Raw genomic sequence first — 14,549 nt, 5'->3', positions numbered from 1 at the left:
ATATATCAAATTATAATTTTAGTGGTGCAGATTGGATGTTGAAATGCACATGAAGTTTAACCTACCAAGTTCTCTTTTAAGATTCCTACGAGAAGACGAAGAAACAACTGCTCTGAGAGCACTGAAATTAATTCTGAAAACTTAGTGGCATGTAAATCCCTTCTCTCTCAAAACAACCTTTGCAGTAGTTCACACTGGATTTGTGGAGTAACTTAAAACTGGGCTCACTATGTGATTTGCGTTTCAGAGTACTTTGCAAGTTCATCTCAGCAATCACATCAGAGTACTTTCCAGACTATGTACTTCCACCCAGACTATGAGAAAAAAACTGTCTCAGATATTTCTTTTGATTCACGATCCTAATATTCATGCTAGTACAGTATTAGCTATCACTGATTTGAACAAACTCTCTCAAGAGAAATAACCTGTTACAAGCAGATATGAAAACAGAAAAGCACCTGATGAGCGTTACAATTCCTGTTATGAAGAGTTGGATACTTATTGAATAAGCAATATAATTTCAATAATTCAAACCACATACTAGTACTATTCCAGTCAACTATATTTCCTATTTATTTGCATAATACAATGGAAAAGAAAGATTCCTGTTCACTGCCCCTGGTGCCTCAGAGATCTCTTGACTTCCTAGCAGCCCAGATGAATCTGTGTCCAACAAACAACATATCAACACTCACCATTCAAAATTACCTGAAAGTCCAAGAAGCAAAGTACAATACAGCTAGAGATACCAGATCAGCCTTGCTATGAACCCCACTAGTCTTGAGTAGCTCGGAATTGTCAAAGCACATAATTGAGCATTTACTACTACAAGTGCACCTGAGCTGTCCTCATGGTCTACATTTAGTTATCCTGAGATATTACGCAAAGAAGCCATAGTATCACCTAGACAGTACTGCTTTTGGTCTTCAGGAGCTGAAGTGAGGGTGCAGGCGGAGAGACAACAGCAGGAGAACTTGTGAGTGAGCTACACAGCAGGAGGCAGGAAAACACAGAGCTCCTCATAGGCGGCAAACTCCACGCCTTGCAGTGAGCTCTGGGTCCTGCACAAGCTCTGGGTCTGCAGGCAATAATCCATACAGTCTGTTAAGCAGAGCTTCTCTAGTCAGTTTTCCCTCTGTGTGTATTTTTCTCTTAAAAAGGAATAATCTCTTGTTTCACTGCTTTTCTGTGCCTAAAAAAGGCTTTCTAAGAATTGTTCTTTCAAAGGGAATCTCAAATTGCCTTAAGGAGTTTGTCTGACACTTCTTACTAATGGAAAAGAGTCATTTTCTATGAAAGAAGACTCTCTGAAGGTATTTAAATTTCCAAACAGCTTCTTACCCCACAGTACCGCTCCTCGTTGAAGATCTGTGGAGGGAGGGGAATTCCATTTTGAGGCTTTTTTTCACCCGGGACATTCTCTCTCATCCATTTCCTGTTGTCTTCATCACCTGCTATGTCCATTTGCTGAAAGTCAATCTTGTTGGCCTCTAAAAAGCCCACTACTTCTTGCTGTTTCTTTTTGATCTGGTTAGGAAAGAGGAAAAACAAAATTCCTTCTTTAAAAAGAAAACTGTTTTCTAAAAGCAATCGCTATTGCAAGCAGAACTAATGCAAGTATGTCAAGTTGGATCCACTACTCCAGTAGCCCCCAAACTTTTTGAAGCTGAGATTCAAGACTGCTTCTCAGCACCCAGAGCACTACCATTACTTACCTATCCTCACCCCTGATTCTTTCTTTCCTCCCTGGAAGCAGTGGTAACTCAATCTAAGAAACAAGGCTCAGCAGGAAGCCTCCTACTCTGTTCTCAGATCTGTGAACGTGGTGTACAGATACCTAAACTAATCCTGCCTAAAGTCACCACAGGTCCGAGAATGGACACATTCTCCTCAACATGTAACAGTCTCCTTTTTCCTACTCATTACACATGACATTTATCTTTCCATGAGCCACATGTTTCTCTCCGTCCCTGTTCCTTAATGCTAGGAATAATTAAATATGAGTGAAAACTCAATAAAAATCCAGTACAGCTTAACTCCTGTGCTTGAGTATTTCCCACATTACAGAATGATGTTCTAGTTGGACCATGAAGAACATATTACATACAAATAAAGCACGTTATACGCAGCTTCTGTGCCACCTAAAATTCAATTATGTCCCTTATTGCCTTTGAAGCTAGTTCTGTGTAGACCTAGGATGCTTATAACAAGCTTATAACCTATCCCTTCACTTTGAAGGTGTAATACTCACTATACTTCTCTACTAAAGGAATGCTACTCCTAAGTAACGTTTAAAGAACTTCCCCATTTTGTACGTGTCCAACTTGTCTTAAGAGCTGCAAGGCCAAACTTTGGCCCTACAAGTACTGCAGCATTTGAAGCAAGCACTGCTTGGACTGATCTGTACACTTTCTCTTGAGCTGCTCTTCTGTCGTAGACAACTAAATTACTATCTAGCACAATCACCTTCCAGACGTGAGTCTCTTCTCCTCCCAGTTATGCTACTCCACGCAGCAAGTTATTGTCCTATGTAGATGGTTGCTAGAATGATGTATCAAGGTAATTTTTACCTACGAGCCATTGTACGATTTGAAACCATGTCGTTCACAAGTCAGACATCTGAAGAACTGAATTTAAAGTGACATCAAGCTAGTCTAAATCAGTCTGAGACAGGCAATGAGATGAGAAATAATTCATGGATTATGTATTTCTATAATCTAATAAACCTGAAAAGCTGAAGTAGAGTGATAGACTATTATATTGGAAGAAGGAATTTTCATGATTAGGGATAAAATGTCTTTTTCTTGTTTAAATAAGAAAGTATCTATCTATACAGCTATGCTTGCTTATAAAAAAATAGCAAACATAAAATGCTGTACGTTTTTATGGCAAAACCAGAGGTTTATGGTGAGCTTAAAAAAGTACATCCCTTTGAATGGAAATACTAATCCAAAGTGTTCAAAAGCCATACAGTTGACAGATCTCAAAGCTGCTTATTTATATTCTTATTTTTACTTTTTAAACAGAGGTCATTTTGTTAATGGCTATTTAGCTGCACTGTTATTTACAGAACACATTCAGGAGGCAGAAAGGATTGCTTGAGGGACTTGCATTGGAGGAAGTGGCAGGATAATGTCTGTACAAATGGTTAATAAAATCTGCATGAGCCAGTACTAAGAGTTTCACCACATGCTCTGAAAGCCAGCGTACTCAAGTGCTGTCAGCTGCAATTTCAGCGTCAGCTTGTCTCTTTGGACATAGGCACTGAAGTAGATATGGCTCCTGGAATAGCTAGTGCCCCAGACGGATAGTGCCTCTGAGGAGATAATGGACCTGAGATACAGATTCTGCGCTCCCTTGCTTATGGCTGTAGCTACAATTTTTAGAATTAAACCTGGATAAACAATTTTTCTTAAGCTCGACGTTCATAATACACAGGAGGTTCAAACAGCACCAGGACCGAAAGCAAAAATTAAGAGAGGGCTGTGTGAAAATGAATGCTGAGGAAAAATAAAATATTACATGCAATTATGCCTGCATAAGGAAAAGGCAAGATGTTTCTCATTATGATAACAACAATAAACTATGAGGAAGATCTACTATGTCTTAAGGCTTACAATTACTAGGGTTTAGGCAGAGCAAAAGACACACACTAAGTATGAAACCATAAAGCAGCCTCCGCTGTGGCTGACATTAGGTAGCTGGGCAACCAAAAGAATCTCTCCAGCAAACACCACTCAGAGAGAGAAACCTTCCACGATGTAACAACACAGAGGACATGCAAAAGTTTTTCACTGAATGGATGAGATTGCAGGAGCTTGTTTGTGCCCTCCCTTGTATCTGATGGCATGGGAAGAATTCAGATTACTTGGGCATAGATTCCCTGGAAACTGGTGGTGAGCAGGACATTGTTTCATCAATGTCATTTTCCCTTTCAAGAAAGCTTAGGTTGCACCATCCCTAGCTGCTAGTCCTTTAAAATAAGGAAAAAATGTTTTAAATAAATACTACCTAGCCAGAGCGTAAGAGCTATAATATTGTTTCACCTGATGCATAATTAAATATTATAATCTATATCCTCACAATCCAGAGCATTCATGTTGACCAGCGCCTATGGCAGAAAAAAATGGTACGTAGTCAACAACTTACAGCAAGAGGAACATTAATGTTGGTAGGCAGAGTTGCTGCAGCTTCTGGTTCTAATACCACATGGACAACTTATTCCTGATAGTTATTCTTATTTATCACACTCTAACCTCTGATTTGACTTGAAATTGAACTGAAATTTGAGCTCAGGTTTATATATGGTTAGATTCACAGCCACGGATAGCAAATCCCCTACCTTGTTTTTCAGAGGACATAATTCAAATAGTTTACATATTCCTTAGTCTTTTTGAGACCTACAGATTTGGGTAGAAGGTGGGCAAGTTCATAAAATGTCACCAAAACTGCTGGGAATAAACGGATTTAGAGGTCTCCCAACCATGAGCAGCAGTAAGCAAGACTTTGGAAGACTTTCTCCGTGTAAGACACAAACCCCCTTTCTCCCATGATTTGTGGTACCTTAAAACCTTGCAGAATATTACCCATTTCTAAACACCTCTGTGGCTAGTAACAAAACTGTTTTGGTTTTTTTACTGCTTGCTTCAATCCAAGCATTTAGTACTTTTTAGAGCTATAAATAAGCGTCTCCACTTCTGCTTGCCTTAACGAATAGTTCAATATCAGCTAAGTTTGGAACAGAAAAATAATAAAGCTGAAGTTATTTAAAATAAATTCCTGAATCATTGAGCTGAAAAATACAGACTGCAGATTTGCTCTAAAGCCACACTGAACTATATCATTCAAGCATCTGATCCAGAGCACCAGAACGTTACTGGATTCACTGCATTCACTTTTTAAAAGTATTTATTAACACAAAAACCAGTTAGTAGTGTGACTGTGTAGTACATAGAATAGACATGTTTTTCATTCTTTACCAATGATCCTCTGCTTTACAGAGCAGATCCTCTGCTCTGATTTACATCAGAGGAGGCTGGCCCCATCTCATTTTGACATTCAAAATGAACAACACGCATTTGATGGAGATCAGCCACATTGATGAGAGCACCAGTGCTACCAGGACTAGACTTCCAATTTAAGCTCTTCAGGGATTAAATTCATTCTTCTCAGGAAAAGTTGTACGAGGCTGATACAAAATTTGTTTTTAATAGGATTTTGGTGTTATACTGGGGTTTGTGCTGGCTCCTTGCATGAGTGAGATTTATTTTATATATACCAGAACTCATTAAAGAAAGGTTCATTGAAAGGATACCTTCCACCCGTTTTAATCAGTAAATGGGGAAAACTACTCCAGCTGAATATTGTGTTTACTTGGCATTACAATTAAGTATCAGTAATGTGAACACACGCTGCCTTCTGAGATTGCTGCAGCTATACATACACCCAGCACACCAGAAAGGAGGAAATACAGAGGCAGCGTAAAGATGCCACACTCTTCCTTCCAAAATATGTCTGGGATTTCACTAACAGCCTTTTGGGCAGCTAACATACAGTGGAGATTGGCATTAATAAGCCTAAAACCTATTGCAGTTCACTGGCATTAGCCATTATTCTTAGCAGTAATAAACCTCAGTAGCAATGCTTAACAGCTCAAAAAGGCTGGATAAATCTTGCGTGTTGCTCAGCGTTTGATGTAGCACACACATCCCTGCACTGCAGACCAAGAGGGTTAGTTACTGCTGCTGGCTGAGAGGAGATACAAGGAACACGTATAGCAGAGGAAAGATCTTGGTTCAGCTAGTGCTCAATATACGATACACTTAGTTTTAATTGCGTAAGTGATCTCTGAATGTCAGTGTTTAACCCAAAATGCTCAGCCTTGCTGAACTACAGCCCCAACCCCACAGCAGGAGTGGGCTCAGTTGGTGCCTGAGGCACACACGGTGATGATGGCCCCAACACGCACATACTGAATGTCTGCACAGGGATTTCCGTCACAGCCACAACTTTCCCCAGAAAATGGACGAGCGGCAAAGAAGGTAGGGACAACTCTTTGGTTCAGCCTAAGGGGACCAAAACATGAGACCAAACAGGGGCGAGATGACTGCCAATGCACAGCGTATGGCAATTTATAACACTATTTGAGCAATAACTGCTAGATTAAAAATTATCAAACCCGCAGTTTTCAACGCCCTCTTCTTTTTTTCCCTTGCATCTGAGATTTCTCATTTAAAAAAAAAAAAAAAGAATGCTAAAATGTCAATAGTAAATTTAGAGTATCAGGCTTAGCGATAGGATGGTGAGACAAGCTGACGAGAAAACTGCAAACTTCCTCAGCCATATTCCAATTTGAATTTTAGTGAATGACCGCCCCCCGTTCATTTTCTAGAGATGATGACCCCATGAACAGGGGGTGTTTTTTGGAGCTTTCCAACTCTGGAAGCTTCTTAAAGACATGGAGCTGGTGTCAGAGAGAGAGAGATGTAGTTACAGCTATGTGCAAGCACCAGCCAGTTTGTTTAGCCATGTCACCGGGAGTGAGTGACTGCCAAAGGAAAGCTGCAATCTGAGCTGATCTGGGAATTGGATATAAAAGGAAACAGTCCTTTCCCGGTTCCCACCTCCCACGGACTTCCAAGCTCCCTACTATTCACATGCCCTTCCTTTCAGCTGATACACTATGCTGACAGCTACAGCAGTAGATCTCAATACTAAAAATCATCAGTATAGCATTTCAAGAGACACACACACATACACAAAAAAACCCCAACAAACCCAAACATGAAAACCCAAAACAATCTACAAAAGACCCAAAACCCAAGGAAAACAAAACAAAACAAAACCAAACCACAAAAATCTAGGGAAAGGAAGGGAGGTGGGGAAGCATTATTTTCTGCATAATTGCATTCAGCTTACTTTGGCTGCAAGCTCGCTCTTACACTGAGTTCCCCTTTTTCAGGAGCAGTGTCCTAAATTCTCTTTTAAAAACTAATACATTAATTTCTACTGTAAACAATCTACCTTAGCTTTTGTGCAAATACAATATCCACTTCTTCCTTCTTCAGAGAATATATATTGTATACACTTTTTCAAACAGAAGTAAACCTATTAAATGACCGATAATTTATATGTAAATGTTATACCTGTAGTAAAACCTCGCATGCAAGCAAGCCTGCATTAATAGGAATCCTCTACATCTTGAGTAGCTTTCAAGAATAAGGTGCGCAATGCAGACTAGAAGAAATTCAGTGTTTTGTTCTCCATGCAAATTCAGGTTGTCCCAGGATCTGCTAGGCTGATTTACCAACCTGATCCCAGCAGAAAGAAGAGTATGTTAAATGAGACACCTACCGCTGTAGACCCTGAAGATGTGGCTACAAAGACTTTGATCACCATGTTGACAGTGATGAAAATGAATCAGCAGAGCACGCCTGCTATCCACAAGTCACCACAGTCCCAAGAGGAATCCAAGCGTTCGGCAGCTCCTGGGCTAACCCAGGTCCTTAATGGATGCCCCCCCTCCCAGCAATCCAGCAGCTTTGGCCTCTCCCTCTCCCCGGGGTCCCGGGTTTTCCCACGCCATTGGCTCTTAGGTATTTTGGAACAAGGGGCCAGTAGAGGATTGGTTAGTAAGAGAAGCCATAGCAAGGGGTTTGCACCTGCCCCTGGCCTTATTGCATTAGATTGACAGGGTGGCAGTCCAAAAAAGGCAAAGGAGAGTAGTGCACCAATGAGACAGGGCTGGAGAAATATTTGGGAGAGGGGGAAGGGACAAGCGAGAAGGGACAGGGAGCAGGCAACTTAGTGCTGGGGGCGATCGCAAAGCTGTTGGGTAATGTTTAACGTTGCATGGGCACTGTCACAGCTACCTCCTGCATAAAAGGGCTTGTGCCCTCTCCTTGACCACAACAAGGAGGCTTTGGAGTTGTAGCTGCAAATTGTACGTTATAAAAGGGAATGGAGGAAGGGGAGGGCAAGGGGAGCATAGATGCAAAAGTAATTATAGCAGAGATCATATTGAAATAAGCCTCAGTTACAAATGCTCTCAGCTTTAAAGAATTCAGATCATCATCCGCACTTCAGGGCTCAGGGACTTCTCTGAAATAAATGTGTCAGTACACTTCCTAATACTGAGGAGGGTGATGTGGCTGATTGTATGTTTCTGGAACCTACTGTTGTAAAGAGGAGGTCCAGAATACCTGATAAAAAAATATTCCATTCTACTGTGTTATCCAGGATGCTCTTTTTCCTTCTGGTTGTCGCCTTCTACCCCCGAGATGGTCACAATTCAGCATCTGCCTGCGCGTATTTGCTTAAGGAGGTCTCTGAGCATAAGAGGTATTTTAAGAATGTTAAATGGTAACAGACTACTTTCAAATTTTAAGGGACAAGTTTGTTTCTGCTGTAAGTGAGCAACATGCCACTGAGCTCAGTAAAGCTGACCCTATGTGAAAGGTGAAACTGGCTTGGTTTTAGAAAGTGCTTACACACATTTCAAATGTTAAGACTGAATATAGCAATGTCCAACCCTGAAAATACTTAAAACGGAATATAATACTTTCTTTCCAGGATTGATTAGGTAGGACTGAACGCACAATAGTAAAGATGCTCTTGAAAATAAGTTTTTTGTCTGTGCAAACCATTATGTGAAGCTGGAAATGCAGTACTGCATGTATGGAACAGGGATCCTGAAAAACCTCACTGAAAACTAAAAATAACAGTATGGATACTTTGCACTGTTTACTGTGGCTCACCATCTGTCATTTCTTCCTTCTTTTGAGATGCAATAGGAGGTCCAGCAAAAAGAAAAGCTTGTTAGAATCAGGTATTTTCAGAGTATTTTCCTGTAAAATAAAAAAACCCACACCTTAATGCAAAACCATAAATTATTGCCAGAAGTTATTACACATGCTTGTTTCTCAGGAGATTTTGTATGTAAGTCTAGCCTGGTAAATTCAATGGAAATGACTGGCCGTTTGGAACATATCGGTTCCAAATTAATTTATTTGGTTACTAGTGCTCTGAAGAAGTACAAACAAAGGATGCACTGGTCATTGGCTTCAATGCATACTGATAAGCCTTGCAAGTATAGTGATACTGATAATTAATACTCAAAGCGGCAAATATTTGCACCACCAAATGTCCATGGTCAGGACGGGGACAAAAATCATAGAGTCACAGAATGGTTTGGGTTGGAAGGGACCTTAAAGATCATCTAGTTCCAACCCCCCTGCCATGGGCAGGGACACCTCCCACTAGACCAGGCTGCTCAAAGCCCCATCCAGCCTGGCCTTGAACACTGCCAGGGATGGGGCATCCACAGCTGCTCTGGGCAACCTGTTCCAGTGCCTCACCACCCTCACAGTAAAGAATTTCTTCCTAATATCTAATCTAAATCTCCCCTCTTTCACTTTAAAACCGTTACCCCTCGTCTTATCATTACACTCCCTGATAAAGAGTCCCTCCCCATCTCTCCTGTAGGCCCCCTTCAGATACTGGAAGGCTGCTATAATGTCTCCCTGGAGCCTTCTCTTCTCCAGGGCGAACAGCCCCAACTCTCTCAGCCTGTCTTCATAGGAGGTGCTCCAGCCCTCTCATCATCTTCGTGGCCCTCCACTGGACCCGTTCCAACAGGTCCAAGTCCTTCTTGTGCTAAGGACTCCAGCACTGGATGCAGTACTCCAGGTGAGGTCTCTTGAGGATGGAGTAGAGGGGTAGAATGACCTCCCTCAGCCAGGTGGCCACGCTTCTTTTGATGCAATTTAATTGCCAATTAATGCTCTCTCCTGCTCTACTTCACACCTGAAATGCCCACTGAACTACACAGGGAAAAACCAGGAGGTGTCCCAAAGCCTCTGCCCACCTGGGGCCTGGCAGGTGAGGACTTTGGGACACGATTCCCATTGTGTCCAGCCTCAAAGAAAAATACTGCTCCGGTTGCTTTCACTCCTATGGCATTTCCCCCCCTTTTTCAGCCTAAAAATTTTTCGTGCAAACCCAAACCCTGCATTTGGAGCCTGTTGGGTTTGGCCTGTGCGCTCTCAGGGTGCGCACCACAGCATGCCACACGACATGACAGGACACGACATGAGGTGCCTCCACGGCCACCATGAGGCCCCGCGGCCTACAGCTCATGGCGCCGAGGGACACGCTGCCGGTGCAGAGGCACCCTCTGCCTGCACACGGCGTTGTCAAATTCCCATTAAGACCCCGGTTGGGTACAAAAACACGCGGCTGGCAACCTACAGGCAACCATAGGAAGGGGGCGAGGGAGGAGGCGGTGCCGGCGGGAGGAGGCCGCCGCGCTGGCTGGACTACAGCTCCCAGGGTGCCCCGCGGCCGCCGCCCGTCCCTATGGCAACGGTGACGCGGACGCGCCTGTCGGCCGAGGAGGCCGGTAATGGCGGCGAGGGCGTGGGAGACGCCCGGGAGGGCGAGGGGCCAACGGGGCAGGGCGGAGGTGATGGAGGAGATTTCTTGAGAGGGCAGAGGGGAAGGTGGGATCCCCTGCCTGGGCGGGGCAGGGGTGCCCCGTCGTGAGAGGCCACCCTCCCGTTCTGGGTAGGCGTCAGGCCGGGTGGCAGGGCGTGGGGCTGAGTGCCAGGGCCTCGAGTTGGCTGACAGGGCATGGTGCTGGGTGTTGAGGTGGCTGTCGGGGCGGGTAATGACTGTCATAGCGTTGGAGGGGAACTGCCAGGGCATCAAAGGGGGCTGCAGGGCTTTGAGGCCTCTCAGGCGGCTGGGGAGAGCGGGGTGGAGGTTGGACCCTACCAGCACCCCGGGGAACCCTGCACCTGTGAGGGTGATAGAGGAGCTCTGGCTTGTGGTGACCGCTCCAGGGAGCTGTCTGGGGCCTTTGGAGGAGCCCAGAGGCAGGTCTGAGGGCCCTGGATGAGCCCTTGGCCTCTCTCCATGAGCAGGTGAACCCTGGCACCCAGCTTGGGTCCCCTGGGGCTCAGGTCTCGGCTGTGAGGCTGGGGGACTGCTGCACCATGCTGGTTTGGGAAGTCAGACAGTGTTCTGCAGGACTCCTCCTTCATTTATTTACTCTGCTTTTGCACACAGACGACAACTAATGCTTCCCCATGACAGTTTTGCAGTTTCTGGACATTTGAAATGACAGTTTCATCTTTGACAGATAGATTTGGCCCTAATTATTTTTGTTCCTGCATCTCTTCCTTCAACATACATTCTCCTAGTGTTTGTCCATTTCAGTCCCCCTTCAGCTACTGCTTTTTTCCTTCATTTCTATAGTAATATCTTTCATTTAATTTTTCTGTTTCTTGTCCTTCACCTTTTTTTTTTTCTGTCTTCTCCTTTTCCTTTTTGTTTACTTCTCAACACCTGCTCTTGAAGCTGGATGGTGAGGTTCAGCCCACACTTCTTGTCAAAACAAATTAAAGCAGTAGCTTTAAGTTTAATTTAAGCTAATTTGATTTAAAAACAATTTGGCCAGAAAGTGTTGACAGTGCCAAATTAAATTTAAACAGAAATACAAATCTATGTACAAAGCTGCTGTATGCATAATCCTCATCTTAAAACATGCGTTCTCATCTCTTAGGGATTATTGCACTGGCTCAAATTTAGTAGGACCCTGGGCATTCCTCAGTCTTCCACATGGAAGAGTTGTTCATGTAAGGGAGTGAAGAGTAATGAAACTGTTTTTGATTCAACCTAGAACATTCTGGACAATCCTAAATTACACTTTTAAATTCTCTTTGGGAGTTATGTGATTCCCCTCTCCCCTTTAAGAAATTTAATTTAATTTAAAATAAAATACTACCACAAAGCAAAAACGTCAACAAAGGAGTTAGAATGTTCTAAAAATATTTTCTCCTTTTTTTAGTGAAGGCTACTTGTTAAAATCCATCTGAACTAAAATACCATTTTAACCCGCATCAAATTTCTTTTACATAATTGCTATGCCCCTTTTAAACCCCCCCTCAAATATACAATTTACTCTACTACCGGGTAGAATTCTGCATCTATAAAACTGTGGTCTGAGTAATCTTCATGTTATATTTAAAAAATTAAATGGATTAAACCATATCCCAAGAAATAATTTTTAGCAGATCCACAGTGTTTAAATAATCCTTCCAGGAGTATAAAGTACTCTGTTCTTCTACTCATGTTTCAAACACTAGGAAGGGGAAGGAAGAGAGATAGAGATTCCCTATTGTGTTATCCCACAACACTCAGCAATCCAAAGGCAGAATAATCACCTAAGTTGTGGGAGCACCTTTGCAATCCTTATTCCTCAGTTTTAATCTAAGGACTTGAAAATGGCTCTCTCACATATACTGCAATTTCTGGTTTTGACCGTGCATCACATGATGAGTCTGAAAAAGCTTGTCCTGAGGAAAGTTACTCAAGAATTATATGTCCGCACAAAAGCATCAGTTTTGACAAAAAAGCCATGTTTTGTCCAGCTTAGTCATGGTATATCATCTAAAATTAAGCTTGTGCTTCAATGGAATGACCATATAGCACAAATATATTCCCTTTACATAGATGTTAACAGTGAAGAATCTTTTCATGGCTGCATGTTTTCATATCTAGATCCATACTTAAATCCCACCATGCCATGTCAAAACATGAGCATAAAATCAATGACTCTTTTCCTGCTGAGCTTCAAAATTTCTTCTAGATCTACCAAATCTACAAGGTGCAAATCAACCCCCAAAAGAGAGAGGAACCACTGATTGTCTCTTCTATTGTATAAGTGATATGCTGCTGTCAAGAAGTCATACTAGCATGAAACTAGCAGGCCAGAAAGAATAACCACATTTTTAAAATCTATTTAGCAGAAGAATCATTATTGGGTACTAGCTGCGTTGGATATTTTAAGTGGTTATGGCTACTTGAAATGATCAATTTCCCAGGAACACAATAATAACCTACAGTTTCACCCTGTATAGACTTTTATAGATTTTACAATATTTTTGTCAGCTTTTGCAGGAAGATACTGTCCCATTTTTTTTTACATCCTCTCATTCCATTCTGGCAAAATAAAATAGTAATGTAATGGTTGTTCTCATTTTGCAAATATTTGTGTGACAACATCTGTGGTCATTGCGTATGCTTCCTGCAGTGGAATCCTATTATGGAGAACATGCAGGTGTGATGCTTGCGTACCTTCCATTTGCTTTGGTTTTTACCTCTGGTGAGTTTTTCTCACAGAATCTCTTAATTTTGCTCACCGCAAAAGGTCTTGAACATGGCTGACCTCAGCTGACTGCTAGAATTTCTTCTCTGTTTACATGAACCTCCGTGATAGTCCTTCTTAATCCATTTAATACATATGTTAAAAAAAAAATAACTGCCCTGCCCAAATCACAGTCTCTCCTCCTTTTGATTCCTAATTTAAGATTCTTTCTATCCTTTCCCTTTGCTATCACGTTGAATTTGATTGTCTGTTGTCCCCGTGTAGCTCTGTATGAGTGAGGTCCCACCAGCTTGCCCCCACTTTCTCTCCTCTATCAGCAGGGCCACCAGAACACAGACCATCCGGTTTGTATCCCAAAAAAGAGTGGCGTGGATCAGCTATTTCAGGAATAAGAGCAAAGGACAGACAGAATTGTATAACTGACCCCCTTCATACTTTCCCTGAACTCACTGCCTTGCACGCCAGGCACACGGGTGTCAGGCCCAGGCCCTGCCATGGGAAGGTGGGGAGCAGAGCTGGTCTGAAGCTGTGGAGAACAGGAAAGCTGGGGCGGCTGCTGCCAACAGGGAAGGAGAGAGAGAGCAATAGGTGCTGCTGCTGCGGGGAAGAGCCCTTTCCCTGCTGAAGCCACTGCCCCACACCTCTCTGACTTCCTAGATAACTCTTTCCGTAGCTTTCCTCTGTTCTGGCTTTGGTCATGGAAGCAGCGAGTCCATGGCGTGGTGGTGCCCTAAGCAGTGCCCTATCACTGATTTGATGTTGTGTCCCATCTGTGTTCTGGGTGGGGCCTGCTCCTGTAAAAAGTTTGTGTGCAGAACACCCATTGGATTCAGCAGAAGTACTTGAAAAGATCTGGCCTTTTCCTCTGGTGTTTTTTAGGTTAGGACCTTGCCTATTTTATCCATAAAATGTTATGTGATCTATAAATTTATTATAATAAACTTCTAGCAAAATACTGCTTGAAATGTCTTGAGAGCTATAGTGAAATTGAATATATGCCTGAAAAGGGAAACACACTCAGATCTACACTTGACTATTTTCAAATTCAAATTATGTTTCAGGAAAGGCAAATGGCAGCAATCCACTCAGAGTGCGGGCCATAAAGAAAGGCAAATAGCAGTAATACACTCCGAAGGTTAGCCCATAAAGATATTTTTTTCCAATTGCTGTATAGAAACGGTGCACACAACTGCATAACTGTTCTATACTAATAAGCATGGAAGGTTTAAAAATGTAGTTCAATTCAAAGCTGACTTCAAAATTCTGCAGCTGCAGAGAGATGCAATGATGTGCTATTTTGATCACCTTGGGTTTTGAGTTCTTACAGACCTGTAGCTTACTATGTTGTTTTCTTTTCTATCACACCCCTATTCAAGGTGTA

The 14,549-nt window shown here is 42.6% G+C and overlaps 1 protein-coding gene across 1 annotated transcript in view; it reads right to left on the bottom strand.

Annotated features, from left to right (window-relative positions):
- The window catches only part of SH3BGR (SH3 domain binding glutamate rich protein), a 29,986-nt gene extending 22,338 nt beyond the window's left edge, over nt 1-7,648 (bottom strand). Inside the window, exons 1-2 of the mRNA XM_074602266.1 lie at nt 7,354-7,648; nt 1,342-1,527 (exon numbers count right to left, since the gene is read on the bottom strand). Of these exons, the coding sequence (XP_074458367.1) occupies nt 1,342-1,527; nt 7,354-7,398 (231 nt within the window). The 5' untranslated portion in view covers nt 7,399-7,648. The remainder of the gene's footprint in view (nt 1-1,341; nt 1,528-7,353) is intronic.
- Between the last annotated feature and the right edge of the window lie 6,901 nt (nt 7,649-14,549).

The sequence above is a fragment of the Larus michahellis genome, chromosome 1, assembly GCF_964199755.1.
Source record: "Larus michahellis chromosome 1, bLarMic1.1, whole genome shotgun sequence".
Lineage (NCBI taxonomy): Eukaryota > Metazoa > Chordata > Aves > Charadriiformes > Laridae > Larus > Larus michahellis.
This window is presented reverse-complemented; position numbering and strand designations above follow the sequence as displayed.